The 18513-nt window shown below is 34.9% G+C and overlaps 3 protein-coding genes and 1 long non-coding RNA gene across 9 annotated transcripts; 1 reads left to right on the forward strand and 3 right to left on the reverse strand.

Annotated features, from left to right (window-relative positions):
• Nucleotides 1–72: 72 nt before the first annotated feature.
• LOC148172761 (uncharacterized) lies at nt 73–574 on the reverse strand. The gene is made up of 3 exons (XR_015770282.1): nt 467–574; nt 278–419; nt 73–226 (listed from the first exon to the last, which is right to left on the reverse strand). It is a non-coding gene; the product is annotated as an uncharacterized LOC148172761 (long non-coding RNA).
• A 1117-nt stretch (nt 575–1691) lies between these two features.
• On the forward strand, nt 1692–3501 carry mms4 (Methyl methanesulfonate sensitivity 4). Its single transcript, XM_088038961.1, has 6 exons — nt 1692–2127; nt 2188–2375; nt 2422–2592; nt 2645–3012; nt 3055–3250; nt 3295–3501. The coding sequence occupies exons 1-6, from the start codon at nt 1791–1793 to the stop codon at nt 3457–3459; spliced, it is 1425 nt and encodes a 474-aa protein (XP_087895087.1). The 5' UTR covers nt 1692–1790; the 3' UTR covers nt 3460–3501.
• On the reverse strand, nt 3449–7268 carry Rcd1 (Reduction in Cnn dots 1). 4 transcript variants are annotated; one of them, XM_088038960.1, is made up of 11 exons: nt 7086–7268; nt 6599–7035; nt 6276–6537; nt 5948–6227; nt 5603–5891; nt 5404–5551; nt 5165–5357; nt 4654–4926; nt 4485–4592; nt 4286–4441; nt 3449–4240 (listed from the first exon to the last, which is right to left on the reverse strand). In XM_088038960.1, the coding sequence occupies exons 1-11, from the start codon at nt 7155–7157 to the stop codon at nt 3528–3530; spliced, it is 2931 nt and encodes a 976-aa protein (XP_087895086.1). In that variant the 5' UTR covers nt 7158–7268; the 3' UTR covers nt 3449–3527. The 4 variants fall into 4 exon arrangements, with proteins under 4 accessions (XP_087895086.1, XP_087895084.1, XP_087895085.1 ...); XM_088038958.1 differs by having other exon boundaries at nt 5144–5357; XM_088038959.1 differs by having other exon boundaries at nt 5603–5900.
• Nucleotides 7269–11178: 3910 nt separating this feature from the next.
• LOC148172764 (uncharacterized) lies at nt 11179–18184 on the reverse strand. 3 transcript variants are annotated; one of them, XM_088039037.1, is made up of 4 exons: nt 18016–18184; nt 12365–12596; nt 11967–12009; nt 11179–11407 (listed from the first exon to the last, which is right to left on the reverse strand). In XM_088039037.1, the coding sequence occupies exons 1-3, from the start codon at nt 18172–18174 to the stop codon at nt 11984–11986; spliced, it is 417 nt and encodes a 138-aa protein (XP_087895163.1). In that variant the 5' UTR covers nt 18175–18184; the 3' UTR covers nt 11179–11407; nt 11967–11983. The 3 variants fall into 3 exon arrangements, with proteins under 3 accessions (XP_087895163.1, XP_087895162.1, XP_087895161.1); XM_088039036.1 differs by lacking the exon at nt 11967–12009; XM_088039035.1 differs by lacking the exons at nt 11179–11407; nt 11967–12009 and having other exon boundaries at nt 12016–12596.
• Nucleotides 18185–18513: the final 329 nt, after the last annotated feature.

Raw genomic sequence — 18513 nt, forward strand, 5'->3', positions numbered from 1 at the left:
TGACTTTTTCAAGTACCCGCATTTGAGTAAAGTTTCTACATACCTACTAAGAAGTGTTCAATAATTACACCATTTCTAAATGATTCGTTTATTTTATAAAAATAAACATTGAAACCACATGTCGTTGTAATTAATAATAAATACTTTCTTGTAGTGCTCCAGTTCAAAACGTTTTCTCTTCGGCTGTTTTAATATGTGTAGACGTAGGGAGAAGCATACGCGTAGCCTAAAATCAAAAGAATGTGAACAAGAATTCAAAAGAACCTCTGCTTTCAACCGTAGGAATAAAGTGGTGCCGAATAGTAGCTACTGGAATAATAAGGGACATATCCGTATGAATAAGGATAAGCCCATTGTGGATTAGGTGCTGGAGCTGGAGCACCCCAGCAGACGCTTGCACAAATCACAAGAAGTAAAATCTAAAACAACTCACATTAGAAATAGCCAAATCAAAACCAAAACTCACCGAAAGTACAAACTTCATTTTGTTTAAGTTCAATGTTATTTGATGGCAGTGAAGAACCCAACTGAATTTTTCACTCACCGCTATTTTTATTTATAGCTAGATAATTTTTCCGTCAAAGATTTTGATGTAGGTACGTATTTTCCAGTCGTTATTAGACCCATAAAAGTCTTTGGGTATGTAAAGCACATTTCACGTGATGTAATATGTTGACAATGGCATTCTTTTCATTGTATCCTGATGAGTATAGATCGTCGTCAGATTAATACTTAATTCTTATTTTGGTGATCATTGTAGTTCTTAATAAGTGGTGAGCAACAATTAACCGCTAAAATAAATTGAGTCTAAAAATGAAGCAGTCGCCTTGAAATCTGAGATTTATTTGGAATACGAATGACAATTATTGAGAGAAACTAGTTATGAATTAGCTTCCGGGTTTCGAAAATGTAAATTTGGTGTTATTAAATTATTTGATTACAAACAATTTTTAAAATTAATACTTTATTCTGGCGCATCTTTGTAACGAAAATCGTACAAAAAATTACTGATTCTTGACGAATACTCCGCAAATTTAAATGCGCTTTTCGTCTGTTGAGCAGACTTTAAAAACCCTCACTAAATAATGTATAAAGTGAGGAAAGTAATCCGGGAAAAAGATCCTGGTTAGTGCTACATAAATATGCGGCAAAAGTATCTGTTTCGGTGTTTCGTCATTTTATTATCATTTTCCATAAGCATAATAACAGGTAACTGGACAATATTTTTGCAGTTTAATTACGCAACTAAACTGCCAAATGTGGTCTTGTTTATATAAAATAAATAGAGTTATTGTTTACTCCACTTTTACCTACTTTAAGTCATTTTTGCCCTTTATACTTATTAGGTAATAACTTACATTTGCTAGTGATGCAAAAACTGTTTTACACACCTATAAATTGCAACTCTTTGTTAGGCTTAGCATTGTTATAATTTTTTACCAATGAAGATTAACATAAAGAGAATTTTTAAAGAAATCTAAAGCGATGAAAATGAAAAATGTTCCCGGATTAGTAGATAATTGGTCAAAACTGCCACAAATTATTTTCTAAAATTTAGAAATCTAATGCAATTTTTTTCGTCTGGATACAACAAAAAAACAAGAACAAATTATTATAAAAATAATGAATTAATTTGTATTTCGCGCCGGTAAGTTATCAGAAATTTACCGAAACATTAAAATTCCCTAAACAATTCAAATTAATCTAACCTCAATCAATAAATCTTTTTCGACAACTCAGTTACTCAGTTTAAATCGGTTTTAATTTACGTCAGTTCATTGAATATTGAAATGGCGGCAGTTTTAGAGATTTCCAGCGATTCCAGCGATACTGTTATATTAACACCACCGGAGAAGTCAAGGAAGGAACAAGAAATGGATAATTCTAACAAGGAAATTGAAGAACTGGTAAACAAGTATATTTCGGCAAATGCCTCATTTGAGTCAAAAGACTTGGAGTTTAATCCAAGAAGTTTAAATCATCAACAAATAGATGAGCCAGAACTCAAAAAGGTGAAAAAGTTAGATCACGGTTTGCGCCGCGAAGAGATTTTAGAAAGCGGAGAGAGTGACCATGAAGATGAAATTCTACAAATTTTAATGCAGAAGTATAACACAAAGAAGTCAGGTGAGAGTTTTTGTTGCTATTTTATATGTTGTTGATAATTTTCAAATCCATTTTTTCCAGATTACCTTCCAAAAGACAACGTAAAAAAATTAGATACTAAACAATTAAAGAAACAAGAAAAAGAAATCCAGAAGCAAAAAAAACTTGCGGAAAAGCAACAAAAGAAAACAGAATTGGAGCGGGAGAAATATCTAAAACAAGCTGTGGCTGCTGCAGGCAAAAATGTAAAACCAACAGAATGTTTAAAGGTATGTTTAACTAACTCATTAATCTTTGAACATTATTTTTGTTTAGTTTATAACTGCATGTATCGATAACGAGATAATGAGTGAAGAATACGGAAACGAAATTGGTAAATTTCTTGAAGAGGCGGATATGGAATACAAAACTCACTCCCAGATCTTTCCGTGGACGATAACGTGGACTCGGAAAGTGGAATCTCACTCAGTTAACGAAGATGGAAAAGTATGAAATTTAATCATTTTTGCACTAGTAATAAAGTTGTCTTTATCTCCAGCTGGTTCTAAACTCAGAAGAACAAGATACTGATCACATACTTCTCGTAATGAACGCGAGAAATTTTTTAACTCATTTAAATCAAAATACTCTTTGTGGCTACGTCCAGTCAATAAAGACAGTCTTCACCAACAAAAAAATTACTTTGGCGATTTACAGTTTAAACAAACTTCTAGCTCAATTTAGGAAGAAGAACGACAAAGCTTCCGGAAGCAACGAATTTCCCAATATTAACAAAACGAAAATTAACTACAGCCTCACAGAGCTCGAATTAACATGTTCCTGTTCCCACCGACTTTGCGAAACGCCTTCAGATTTAGGGCTGTTTATAACACAGTTCACAAAAGCAGTAGCCGAAGTTCCTTTCAAGTAAGTGTGATCACAATGGGGCTTTATTTACATTTTTCTTAGACTTCAGCGTTACGAGAAGTTTCAAAAAGCCGATTGGTTTGTAGCAGGGGACAATCGCGACTGTGTTAAAGTCGATAAGACAGGAAATGGTTTAAACAGGCTCTGGAAACAAATGTTGACCACGTTCCCTCTTGCGAGATTAGAAACAGCCGAAGCGATATCTTCAGTGTATCCAACGGTTTCTGCATTGATGATGGTAAGTAATTATTTGTTTGAAGAATATTTTTTATTGATTGGAAGGCTTATGAGCAATGCTCGTCCAAAAAAGAAGGAGAATCGCTGCTACAAGACATTCCGATTCGGAGAGCTGCTGGACCCTTGTCTTCTTCGCGGAAAATTGGACCTGAGCTTAGTAAAAAAATTTATAATTTCTTTACTGCATTTGATGGAGACGTTTTACTTTAAATTCAAACATTTTATTAAAATAAATAAACGAGATTTAACAAATTCAAGGCTCTTAACTATGTACAAAATTACATTGAAGTTTCAAGTTTTATTATCTTTGTAGGTCCACCATCTGTTTCCGGTTCTACAATTTCAGAGACTTCCGCTGATCTCTTGGAAGGATTCACTTCCACACTTTCCTCTGGTTTTCCGGTCAAAATTTCTAGACACTCAGTGTCGCTCCCATCGACCTTTCTTTTGTATAAGGTACTAGCCGCAATTTCATTCTCCAGATCTAAGTCCGCGGGAATTTCAGCAATATCTGTCTCAGATGGGATTTTTCTACCGCTTCTTTCTTGTGTTTTTTTCGTCAGGTTGACAGTGGTAGTTTGTTCCGGTGCTTTTTTCGATGACAAAATTATCTTGGTGAATTTTGGTTGTAATTTATGTACTTGGGAAGCATTAATTGCTTTCGAATTTGGCGTTATTATGAAATTTTGGGGTTTGTTAATCACCATAAATTTATTAGCAGCACTCCCGGGGATTAATTTAGATGATGGAGAGGAGGTGATTATTTGCGGTACGGATTTAATTTCGGTTTGTGGGATTGCATTATCCAGTATTTGGTTATCATCTGCGAAAATAATAGGCAAATCCATGATATCCTGAGTTGTTAAATTTGCAGGTGGAGACATGCTGGTCGTTTGTAAAGGCATCTGTTGGGGCATGTAAGATAGTTTTTTGACGGGTCTTGGCGGTTTATTTCCCAGGAGTTGTCGCTTGGACGTGATGTATCTACCACCTGCATTAAACCTTATAACTCGGGAAGAGTAGTTGACAGTCTTACCTTGTATTTTCACGTTTTGTCCAAAATTTTTTATCTTACCGTCTGGTAATAGAACCAAGGAACTTCCGGTGGACATTTTGGACATATCTAGCATTTTTGAGGTATTACCGAACACTTTTGGGGAGAAGTTTCCTGACAACTTTACGTTTTCTAGAACTAAAAGAAGAGTAAAATTGACTCAACTGAGTTTTGAACAAACCTTTGATACCTGAGGGTCCAGATTTTATTAACGAGGGCTGAATTAAAGTCTGAATGTCGGTCTGAAGTAAACCTGACAAAGAGCGATTTTGCAGACCCAATGCTTTGGCTAAACAAATTGTGATCATTACACCATCATTTTTATAACATTTCTAACTGTTTATACCAACCTGAACTAGATGTTGATGATGAAATGTGTGGAGTGGTTGAAATTGTAGATTTGTCAGGTGAAACCAAAGTTGGTTTTAAGGTTTTAATTTTTTTAACGGGATAGGTATCGGTATTTAGGAATTTTTCAGTAATATTACTGTCATTTGAGGAGGTATCAGGTGTATGGAGTGTGGAAGGGTGAGCAGGACTATTACTGGGAGATGAAGGAGTACCTTGGGCTGCCCATTTTGCTTCAAGCTTGGATTTGCTCTTTGATCCTGGCGGACGCCCCACTGTAGAGAGAAAGACAATTACATTCCTCAGTAAAACAAAATTCAGCTCAAACTTTTAATGTTTTTGAAATTGCAATAATATCGTGAGCAAATAAAAATAGGAAATAACGTGCTGTGTAACAACCTTGTTTACAATATTCCAATCAAAGTTACGTAAGAAAAATAAAATAAAACTACCTTCTAGGACCTCCACCAAAAACATTAAAAGCGCACTTACAATTAGGCGATTGATTTAGACCTGGTCTAGTAATCCTAGGCGTTGGCGAAGGAGGTTCACTGTCTACGGAGCTCGTATTAGAGTTGTACCGCTTTCTTTCCGTCTTCAGCTTCTTAGGGAGAGCCCCATCAGTTGTCAAGTTAGTGGGCGACTGTCGAATTTGTGGGGGGTATGGAGATAAAATAACACCACTAATAAACTCCCCAATTTCATCCTGCAACTTGTAATTAACTCCAAGACAGTTTTCTGCGAAAACTTACAGCAACACATCGATCAACAACGCTTTGGGTGATTCCCTCTGCTTTTTTCTTTTTCTTGCTCATTCGCAAATTATCGTCAGCCGAGCCTACGATGATCAGACCCGTTTCCACCCTCATTCTCTCCCTTAAATCTTCCATATCTTCTTGTCTACAAATTTAACATGTTTTTGAGGTTTCAAACAGTATTTTCAATGCTTACAATGAAGTGTTTGAGCACTGTCCTATTACGAAAAGGACAGGGCATTGCAGTTCTAATAAGTTGTCGTCAGATTCGCCTCGCTTCCCTTCAGCTGTTATCAGTGAAAATCCAATGCTTACAACACACAAAACTTGTTCAACTTGAGCAACTTGCAAGGCTAAAGTCGCTCCAAAACCAAAACCCACCAAGACAATGTTGCGGCCTGGATAATCAAGTCGAATGTCTTGAAGTCTATTTCTGGTCATTACAAACATTTGATCTACACAGTACATCATTGCATTTTTGTGCCCTGAACCACCTGCAAATTGTTGACAGAATGCGCACACGTGAACATATGAAACTCACCTCCATAATTTGACGGAATTGTGATTACAGTTGCTAAATTTGACAACAAATTAATCCACTTTAACATCCTTTTTGATGAAATTGGTGTTGATGGCACGACGACAATCACAGGGCTCCCAGGTAATTTCTTTGGCTTTTCTTGCATTAAACTTAGAGCTATTGGGTCCCATGCCCGTTTCATTAAGGGGAAAAGATTCTCATAGCCTAATAGACTGAGTCTACTGGAATTCACGCCAATCATCATTTTATCAACGAAAGTAGGGAGTTTGGATCTGAGAGTCTGAACATACAATTAAAAAAACAATATTACAAGTTACAACAAGCTTACTTGAAGAATATCAAGGTAAGAGGCGAGGTACTGAGTGCTAAGGTTGTCAATGAGAAGTTGGTGGAGCCACTGGGTGTACTGAGGGTCCCATGAAACTGTCGCCATCAAGCGTCGTACTCTTTCTACAGACTTATCAATTGTGACGCGACGAGCTACTGGCTCATTACGAGAGTCTGTATAAGCTAAACGCGCTAAATTGTCTGTGTTGAGGATGTTAACCATGCCATTAAAAAGGCGGTTTTGGGTGGCCGTCCATGCGGTTCTGTAAAAGAATAAAAACTGATTTTTAAATACGAGTTTGAGAACTGAAGTATAAATAATACCTCACAATCTTTTCTTCCCAATCCTCGTCAGCCTCATCCACTCTAGCCAAAGTTGCATGCCTCTCACATTCTTCCATCAAATGTTTTGCTTTCACTTTATCATAAATAACTGAGGGTTCCTCACTTTCCTTCTCAACATCAATCAACTCATCATAATTTTGAACTGGTGCTAACGGATTTGTCGATTTTCTTTTATTTACTATCGACTTTGGTACAAACAACGTTTTTGTCGGTCGTAAAAACGTGCTTTCGGGTCTCCAATTCCACGGTCTTGCGTAACAATGATCCATTGGTATCCACCAATTTTCTCTTTCATATGGGTTGAGAATCTGGCTTGAGAAACCAAAACGGCCATCACTTCCAATTCCCATGTTGCTTACTGGTGCCACAAACTCGTTAAAATCACTAATTGGATTTTCAGTTGTAAGAATTTGCAACTAAATTAGAGACAGTTCAATTTAGAGACAAGAAATAACCTCAAATATACCAGCTTATGCGAACCGTCGAGTAAATTGTCTACTTGTGGTTGATTCTTGTTGAAAATAAGTCGTTCAGTCATTCCTTGCACAATTATCACAGAACTGACTAAATTACAACTTTGGGAAAAGATAATTACGCTTGTATACGCTCGATTCTTTGTTTGACATTTGAAACTACAATAACAACCCAACGACTGAAAAATCCCTAAACGGAATTTAAAAGTGTGGTCACGTGATGGTGACGTACTATCGCGGAATCAAAATTTCAAACATCAAATTGATTGATGTTTAAAAATTGTAAATTGTCCTTTATCTTTATAACCTTAAAATTTATAAACGACAAAGCAAGTGTCAGAAATTTACTTTGTATGTCAGTCACAATGACAATAAAGCTTGCTTCACATTGTCATGCCAAAAAGTGATGTTCGAAATTTTGATTCCGCGATAGTACGAAATGGCGGGCATACAAATTTGTAAGCACTTAAAAAATATTATTTATTCTTTAATTGATTTTACACTGTCTCATCATCATGTTGCATCATGTTTTGTGATGCAATTAGAATAAATTTATATTACTGTAATCGTCAAGGAAAATAAATTAATTAATCCTATGCGTTTTTTTTTTGTAGTTGTGTTACAAAAATGTTAACGTTTTTGTGTCTTTATTTTTAGGTGACACTATAATTAGTAATCATAATCACACATTGTTATTGTTAACAAACAAGAACAGATTCAGAATTGTACTGAACAGATTATTACGTTTTAAGTTATAAGTTCATTTCTAAATAAACGGTTTACAGAACCGCTCAAAAAAAACGAACGTAATTTAATTAGTAATTACTAGAGTTCGGACAAAATATTCAGCCTAATTCGGTCCTGGGCACATCACAGCGCGATCGGACCCCCACCTTATCAATACTTTATTATGATAGGGAGATCTAGGCGATGCAAGACAATAGTGGGAAAGAGTGAGGGTGATCTAAGCGATAACCGAATATTTTGTCCGAACTCTAGTAATTACTCATTGGCGTGTTTATTGGATAAAAAAATTATGTACCTAAAGAACATTTCAAACTGGCTTGTATTTTTTTATGAATCAATTCTAAAATGAGATTTTAGGTAAGTGACTCCTTTTTGAAAAAACAGAGTTTTTTAGTTTTTGTAAATTAACACATTATAATCACTAGACTTCGGACAAAATATTCGGTTATCGCTAAGATCACCCTCACTCTTTCCCACTATTGTCTTGCTCCGCCAAGATCTCCCTATCATAAGTAATTAGGTATTGATAAGGTGGGGGTTCGATCGCGCTGTGATGTGCCCAGAACCGAATTAGGCTGAATATTTTGTCCCAAGTCTAATAAATCACTAATCATAAAAGTATAAAGAACATTTTATACTTATAATGCGTTTTAGCAAACTTTTGATTTAAAAAAAATGTTTAATAGCTTCTGTATCTTCTAAAAGTTTCTATTTATTACTTTTTTTGTTGAGTAGGTAAGATGTTAATGCAACAAGCTCGCATGTTTAGAGCCTCCTTGACATTAAATTTAATTGAATTGAATAAAAGTTTTAATTACAGGTGTTAGGTAATTGCATTTTCCGCTCACATTTTTAAGAGGTGATTTTACTTTATTTCCAAGTTTTTCTTCCTTGGGATATTTATCTTTCTTAACAAATACAGGTAGTGTTCCATTGAGAGCTCTTTTTATTTTCAAGTTCCACGTCTAGCCGGCATTTAGTATTAAAGTGCTTTTTCTTACTATCTATTTAACTACGTGGTTATCAGACATAATTATAAATAGGTATACTTATGAGTGACTTATTCTTTTTGGTTTTCTCGATTAGTATTAAAAGCGAGGTTTTCCAGTGTGGTGAAAATTCTCCTTCCTTATAGCAATTATATTTTATTGGTCATTATTGATATTAAATTAAATTATTAATAAACATTTATGCGAAGTTTTCCGGATAGTTAATATCCAATGGCTTTATTACTTCCGGGGATATTACAATTAAGGTTCGGAGATTTTGAGTTCCATCATTTTGAGCAGTAGTTTTTTAGTTTTCTCTAAATTATTGACTCTCTGTCTAGCCTTAGTAGTGAGAACTTTCACAGTAATATTAGGTACGCTTAAGAAAGATTGAAAGTAAAATGGCAAAACATAATCAATGTCAGGTTTATTTGTATGTATCATATATTCTTTGGACCGAGAAACCTACGTGGCAATGCATAGATGCAACGCGTTTACCAATTAATAATATTGCATCAAATACATGTCATGTCATCGAAACTGATAGACCAGAAACTCGACAAATTGCTACTAATCAATAATATTTTTTAAGGGACGACAAAAATGTATCTTCAGCTATTAAAATATTAGTGAACGACATTTGAACTTTCCCACAATTAACTCATATTGCATGCGATTTATTGCTGTGACCATTACTAATAAAGTTAAAACGCACGTGCACTCTTTAATTCTTCAACGCACGACCAGTCATTCGGAAAATTCAAAAAAAGTACAATCTGTGTTGCTCAATAGTTTCGACCTTTAAGGACGGCAGGTGTGATTTTTTCCACGTTATTTTGTTATTACCACCTCTTGAACAAACAATGAGACAGTTCAACGACGACGGTAATAGTAACGAAAAACCTTGATCCGTAACAACACAACCCGGACTAAATCGACCCTCACATTTCTATCCTGCAAAAAAGTGGGTGACTGTGCTTTTAAATCCGCTTCTCGTGTTGGATAATTTCAGAGAAATTTGTTTAAATTATTAGTTTCCATTTGTCTACATTTTTGCAATGATACATTTAAGAACTTTCATTTTTGTTATTCAGTGTATAATTTTAATGCAATTACCGAAATAATTGGGTTTATTTTGTTTATTTTACGATCCTCGTTACTGGAGCATATAATCCTGCTATTCACTTCTCGTGATTGTTTCAATGTCTCATTTCGTGCTTTGACTTGGAGGGCATTTTTTCATGGATTTCTTGCATACTTAGTACATTTACATTGTTGGATTTTATACGTCATAACAGACACGGAGATAGATAAAATGAGATGATAAAGCTCGAATCATTTGTAAGGTAACAGTGAATGTCTGCATTTAACATAATAAATGGTGTGCTCATTGGCCTGAAACGAGAAAGCATAATAGATGGCGCTAAAACTTTGCGATCAGTATCGAAACTCAAATCGCGTACTATTGCTGAAACCACTGAAACGTTGAAACTGAAATTTATGTCCTGCGTGTCTTGTCTGAATTGTTGTAAGAAGCTTGCTGCACGATTTTACACATTTCGTTAATTAAAGGTGTTATTAATTGCCTCATTATGTAAAGTCTTACTAGCACTGACAAGAGTTAAGGCGCAGACTAGAGACTAGAGAGTTTTCATTTCGGTTTCAAACAGAAAATTACGTTTTATTGCAACCGCAAGTTGTGTGTTTGCTTTTCAAGCGAGTTGCATTAACAAAAATTCAATGGTAACTTAATTAACCTTAATTCACCACTTAATATTAATTAAATCAATGATTTTGTTTATCGGTAAGTTTTAGAAATAATTTCAATGGAAAATACCAACGCTATTGACCTTGTTGGATATTTTCACATTGATGGTGTTTCGATATTTACAACAAATATTAACGATATTGAAATATGGCATCACAACAGATGAAGAAAGTTGTTGATCTTGAATTTAATTGTCAGGTCTGGCATCGCTTTTCTTCAATTCCTGACATGTTTACAACTTTTACGAATAATAACGCGTGTAATTTATAATTTCTTTAATTAAAATGGGTGACGAACGAGATGTGAAATTACATAAGTTTTACTTAGGCAGTGTACTTGATATACATTTGAGAAACATTAACCTCGTTAGAAGAAAAGTTTCTCTGCGTTTGCAACGTAAATTCCGGAAGAAAGATGGGAGCCATTAAAGTCTTTGGAAGGTCGTAGAAAAGATGGTATCTTGGACGAGTTAGTCAATTCTTGCTTGTTAGGACAAAATTAGAAATAGGTCACTGCTTCTACAATCGTTGTTACCAAATCGCGTCTTACAAAAATGGATAGGAAAGTGAAAAACAAAAATGATTCGTTTAACAAATTTAATAAATAACATTGCACATGTCGACAGATGCGAAAAACTAACTACAAATTAAATACTTAAATAATTACAATTAGCTAACATTAAATAGAAAAAGTTGTACAATTGTCTAGACATATTTACACAAAAGAAACGTATCCGGGGATTATTTTACAATGGCAGTTCTCACGAGGAAAAACGGAGATCAGAAGAAGGTGAAATACTGCGAACTAAATCCTGCAAAAAATGTTGAAAAGTAATCAGAAATAACACCTAGAAAAAGAATCCGCAACCTTGACAAGATTATAATACAGACTTTCGCGCCTTTTTGCAAAATCATCATTTGATTTCCTCAATAAAAACTGTCTTCACTACAATTAAAAGTGAATTAAGGTATGTAACCTTGAAAGTTTTTACGAGTATCTGATTTTCTAAGAGCATATGGTAAACGTATAAACAATAGTCTCACGAGGATGGCTTGATTTGATAATTGTTCAAAGAGAAATTCAAAGTCGAAACTGAAAGTTGTGGATCGCATTTCAACAATACTCAGAATGTTGTTCTTACACCTGCCATAAATCAGTTCGATTTCTAATTATCGATTTAAGATCGTGTTATGTAAGAAAATTGTTGCCACAAATTTGGTAGACATGTTCGACCGTAACCTTGCGTCCGACGTCCTTTGGAGAGAGGTCGTGGTAAAGGAAATGCATATTATAAATATTTAATTGACATAAAAAGACCTGTTTTAAAAGTAGTGTCTTCTCAAGGGCTAATTAAGAGCGCAAGTACGTACCTTAATTTATATACCAACTAGAAAGATCTGCGGGGACCTGTGTCTGAAAGAAAGGGACAGTGTCGCGTATTTTTTATTAAGGGATTGATAGTTTAGTACAATGGAATGGATGGTAACGGATCATTACAATGGATATGGACCTGCGAAAATGTTTGGTTGTGGAGACAAAACTACTGAAAATGATCTACTTTCATGAAATGAAACTTTGTTTATGGCAGCTTGAATCTTATTAAACACCTAAAACCATCAACTCTTCATTGTCGTTTACGAATGAGAAACAATGAGAAAGCCGGCGAAAAATGCTCGTGATCACTCTAAATATCCTAAATGAGGCATTATAACGACTTTGCATGTTACTGTCTGCTAAATGGGGCATACGATAAAAGCACGATTCTTACTGTGTCCTGGTGGAACAAAACCGTATCCAGATGCTCCAACGACGACGCCACTAGTTTCACCGTTGTCTGGGGGAGCTGGCGGGAAGACAACTGGACCTGGATTCTGTCTGGGATCTCTCGCTGCTTGCAGAGGAGAGTCCAGACCACCACCGAAGCTACGAAAAGAGTCAAGTCCGTCGAAGAATTGTCCTTTGACGACGACTAGGCAGCACAAGGATACAACGGCTATGGTCTAAAAGAGTTGGAGAAAAATCGTGAGGGAAATGTGCGAGATGTATGATACATTTGTTACACCATAGAAAGGCCTACATAGCGCAAATATTTGTAAGGCGAGGAGCTAAAGTGCACTTTTAATTGCTAGGATCGGAAAATTGAGAACAATTCTATTAATAGGAAAGTGTATTTCAGGAGACAAAGAATAGACGCTCCTTTTAGAATTATATGCATAATTTAGCACAATAAACCTGTTATAATGTACGGTAATCAAATACGATAAAATTAATGTCTTGCCTAACGAAAAAGTAAGCGTATTTACTCAAGTTTAAACCATTAATTTGTTGGTTGAGTGCCTAATATCTAAATCATGATCTAATAATAACAGTGGGTGGATTATTAGTAGGCATAAATCTGGGCCACATACTTAAGAAAAACAATAATTTGGAAAAATGTGCACCGTATAATTATCTTATAAAAATTGGTCAATCTTATTGTGTTCAGCGACGTGTAAAAAGGGCGGAGGTGTCGAAGACACTCCCAGCTCCAATAATTAAATACCGGAAAACTTTTCAGCCATTACGTGCTGCCATAAATATTAGCCTTTAATGACAGTTAACATTTAACCTCATCAGACAACCTTAGTCTGTTAGTCTGGTCTACTTTCAAATTTCGAAGTGGTGGATGCGCCACACGAAACACACTGATGCACATTTTTGTCTCCCCCTGACCCAGATGAAATGCATCGCAACACCTGCATACGCTGCATTATCAGCATTTACCAACATTGTCATTATGCAAGTTTTAAAAGTGAAACTCATTCGTATGAATCGAAGTTCGCACTGGCCTACGTGCCAAAATTAAGCATTGTTTTTAATTAAAATTACCTAACAATTTGGATTTGAATTATTTCCTAGTTTAGAAAAAATCCTGCCCAATAGGAGTCGTGAAAAACGTTGTGTAGCAATGGATTTCGTGCGAGATACGCTCTGTTTACTCCACACGCATTCCTATTAAATTGCAAACTCCGATCAGAATTCACGATTAAACGATGAAATTTTAATCCGTGTTGCCAAATGCAGTGCGCGTCCTTTTCCACGACCTTGACTTTCAAGGCGAGCTTTCGCCAGGACACAGGATTACGTCTGTTTACATCACTTAACCGGTTCGAATCTTGGCAGCATTTTGTACACAAAGCAGGAATTGCGTGAAGAGACGCGGCCTTGCAGGATTATGAGTACCCTCAATTATTTTAATTAATCTATCAATTAAATATCAATCAGATTAGTGAGGTAACGAGTGATGTAACGGTTTACTCATATAGAAAATTATGATATAGCAATTTGCTAAAAAAATCGCAGCTTTCGTAGCGAATTGGCCACTATACACTGCATTTTTTTCGAGCTTGGAATTTGCATACCTGAGACTGAAGTAGACGAAGAATTGAATCGAGACATGTGATGTGAGGAAAAAGCTTATGATACGGAACAGTGGCGGAATAATCGATTTTACGACCGATTTATGCTAGACACTGCCAGAATTTGAATTTAATTATTTTGAGAAAAAATCGGGAACAACGAAATAGCATATTGGCATGAAATTACAAAATGCTGTCTAGATTTATGAATACATTTCGTTTTTAATAAATGACCTTTTAGAAATTGATTCTAAAAGCTTTCCCACAACAAAGTTAAACTTAAATTGCTTTTTCATAAAATAAAAAATAAAATATATTTCAAAATTGTGTGAAACAAAACCCTCTCAATTCAAATTAAGTGTGTGATTTCTTTCTGTAAATTACATAAAACTGTGCTTCTATAATGCAAAATTCCACTTTTAACAGTTCGCTGAACGCTCTTAACATCGTATAAAAATAATTCTTGTTTAAACATTAATAAATAAAGTGTTGGCACTAGTATTTCTGCGGTCAACATAAAAAATTAAATAGACACTTTATTAAATTAACTGCAAACAATAGCCACTCGGCTGTGAAATAATGTATAGACATCAGACAATTTAAATTAAGAATGATTGCTTAAATTTGTATTATCCTCTGTTTAACAGACGCCTTAAAAGAAAGGAAAGAACGTCCAGTTGAAAGCATGAATGTATGAAATATTATGTCTGGAGAGTAAGAGTTTCGAGGACAAATTGCCCGGAACTGATTGTTCGAGGACTCGCAATGGTTCATGTCCTGTTTTTACAATACGATAAATAGAATCAATAAATGAGTTTTATTTCAATTTTGTTAGAGATGCTGCAAATCTGCAAAAATACATCTGTCGTATGCGTATACACGTATCCGATTTCGCAATGAAAGCACCTTGACTGGGACATTCCGTTTCCGTTTCCTTGTCCGAATCCGGCCTTTCTTCGCATTGTCTGCAATTTTTCATTAATTAAATTAAATGTTGGCAGCCGCTAATTGTCACTTCTTATACAATAACCACTCGAGAGACTAAAAAAACTAAGACGATTCAACAATCCATTACACTTTTAAACGTATTTAATGATCCTTGTTATCCTTATGCAATTCCAACCACACTAACTGTACTAAATGTTCATTAAAAGACAAGAAAACGGAGATAAGCTTGATCGCATGTCCAATAACAGTCTTTCAAAGAGGAGATTTACGTAAGACATTGTTTGCTAACACTGATAATTTGCGAAGATAGGTGAAAATCGATGACCTAAACGGACCAGTTTATCAAACGAGTTCAATCGCGATAAGATTTCAGTAGTCCCATCATCACTTTCTTCGGCCATCTGTCAGGTTTTCACGGATTTCGGCAGATGACGAAATTGTGTGTCAACTATGAAAGTTAATTGATTCACGTGGATAGGTTTCATTGTTTTAATGGAAAATTTTATCGATTCGTATTTCAAAGTAAATTAAAATGTGGATGAGCTCGCGACGATGACTCCACAAATTTAACGTTTTATTGGGTAAATTGTGTGGTAATAAGTTAATAAGTATCTATAGGTACATGGTCAAGTGTACAAACAAAGCAAAATATTTTAAGACTGAAAGAATAGTATGCACCTATGTAAGTCTATTGATGGGAACCTTGAGATAAAATCCTTGCTGAGGGGGTTATTTAAATCTTGAGAAACAAGAGTTATTTCTTGCGTTTGTTCTACCCATACAAAATTACCACGTATTATCTCGTTTATGTAATAAGTAGTAGCATGTGGACATGTTGAAAATAGAAAAAACGTTTTCGTTACAGTAGAATTCACTCCGAAACGGCTGCTTTCGAATTACTCAAGTTTGCACCAACGCCATTTTTCCATAATTAAGTCCGAGTGTCAATGACAACTTTTGACAGTTTTCTGAGTTAAATAGAGCATATACGCCCGTAATTTAAATGCAGATTATTCTAATCAAGTTAATTTATCGTTTCTTACCGTTAATTATCTGTTAAGAATGAAACCTGAGGCTGTCCGTTTTTAATCCGTTATTGTTTAACACCCAACTCGAATTTTCTTCCCGCCCGACGCAGAGAAAGTAAGTTGTCAATTAGTGCATCGGAGCATGATGGTCGGAAAACCGGAGAAATGTAATAACTTTGTTAATTAGGAAGAGCTCGCGCAAAAAGCGAGAATTAAACGCTTCATGTTGCCGCGTGCTTATCAAATCAGCAAAATACAAACAATGCTCATTGTAATTTACTCGTCAATATAAACAAACTTTCTTCGCTTTCATTGTTTAAAGCCTTGATCGCTCGAAAATTACACTTTTTAACACCATTTCGTTATCAGGACTTTCAAGGTACTCTAGAAATTTTTGTCTTCACGGTCCATGATTGTTATTGAACTCGTGATAGATTTACTACAATTATTTCAGAACAGTGGCTTCCAGGTATTCAACCTTTTCGACTAATAATGCCTCATTTGCTGTCATAAATTGGTCGTTTTTTCGAAATTGTGTTATTGACTTAATGGAAGTCTGTTATTAGATATTACTCAGTGTAATTGTGGAGTAGTTAGAGATTTATGGACAGGAAATAATATGCAGACAGCCGGTTACGAATAGTGGGGTTCGAAGATTACATACAAAGGTATGTCAAAATCGCTTGCTTGGAATAAATAATGAGGTGATTGTTTTAAAAAAATTTGTAAATAAAAACTGATATGACCTTGTTACTCATTAGTGCTTTGCAATCTTATTTTTAAATTTGTCAATGTCTGCCATTAGTGAACTTTAAATTATCCCACAGAAAGGTAAATATTGCTCCGTTTAATTAGGAAATTGTATCCATTTTACCCACTTTTTTGTAATCTCACAATTACAGCAAATTATTGTTATTAGCACGAAGATATCGAAATCAAGACTTCTTAAAAAAAACGTGACAAAATCATTTTTAAAGCTACAATTTTCTTAATTTTTCTTTATTTATTTATTTTGTAAAAAGCAGAAAACTAAATAAACTTACGAAGAAAATTGTATCTCCAGTCGAAAGTTTTAAAAGCAGATTAAAAATATTTTGTTTATTTCAGCAGTAATTAGATTTAATTTCTTTTTTGTAAATTACCTCCGCCTCCGGAGTGTTTTAACTTAAAAATTATAATTTCTAGCAAAGAATGTTTTTACACTCGTTTCATTACACCCATCTAAAATACTTTCTTGAATTAAATATCTTGTTTCGAATACACCTCTTTGTAATTAATATACATAAAAGTTATATCTAACAATTAATTATTTGAAATAACAATTATATAATCAAAGTGTTTATCTTATCATATCCATGAATTTTATCTAACATAGAAAAAGACGTTTGTAGGTTACCAGAGTATTTTCACTTTTACAAAAAAAAATCGTTTCAAATCTTCCACAACTATTGAGTCAAGAATACTTGATGGTCATATCATAATGCTTGAATAAGAAAGTTTGAAATGTAATTAAAATCGATAAATAAGGAATCGTAAAACCGACTTTACTATTATTGTCTTCAATTTTTTCTTACAAAACTTATGTAAGTTGAATTTGTAGTGATGGAGCAAACGAAAATCAAGAGTGATGCGTATGTTTATAATTTCATTAGAAACCGTCAAATCATTCCACTTTTACGAGCGCAGAGAAAGTAATTAATCTTTATCAGTAGATCACTAATCTTTACAAAATATTCAAAATATGCGTTATCTTTCCATCGTTGTAACAACCCGTGAACACTTATTTACACTCATAATAACATGATCATCTCGACATGTAAAAAGTATTTACATTAACCAGAAGCTGTTAGTTTTCTCTTGCGAAACTGTCGAAGATGCTCGTTTCCAATAAAACTCCTAAGGTGAAACGCTACCACTAACCCAATTAATAGTCATTGTCATAAACTAAATCAATCACGTAGTAATGGTAAAAATTATACGAATTCACTAGCAATGAAAAAGGCACTTTTCACTACACTCTTAATTAATGGTCACTGATCACTTACAAATTTCATGATGAGTGCGGTTTGGGCGTCCCCGGGAAAATTTAACACTAGTGGCGGTGTGGTTGAAAGACGGATGAGGGGCGTGTGGCCCGCACCGAGTTTTATATGTAAGTACAGCCTCGGAACGCGAGGCCAAGCCGCGGAAGAGCGAGCTTGCATTGACCGGCAGATGAAGGTCCCCACGTGCTTGCCCACCCAGATGGCCAGTCACCGTGTTGGTAGAAGATGCTGCAGAAGAGGGAAATGACTGGAGAGTTCAATGCTGGGGCTGGCTACGTGCCATCAGAACAATCATCTCCGGGCAAGGACTGGATCTTTTTTTGCACCGCTTTGTACAATTTTATGAGAAATCAAATGGTGACCAAAGGCTACGTCCTGCGTATTAAAAAATGTTGGTAAAAAAATTCTAGAATTAAAAAATCAAAAAAATTTTGGAAAATTAAATTGAATAATTTAAATTTAAAAAATGCGCATGGAATTCACAAAACTTCTGTAAAA

The sequence above is a fragment of the Gnatocerus cornutus genome, chromosome 6 (genome assembly GCF_029298725.1).
Source record: "Gnatocerus cornutus isolate USDA-ARS CGAHR chromosome 6, icGnaCorn1.1, whole genome shotgun sequence".
Taxonomy (NCBI): domain Eukaryota; kingdom Metazoa; phylum Arthropoda; class Insecta; order Coleoptera; family Tenebrionidae; genus Gnatocerus; species Gnatocerus cornutus.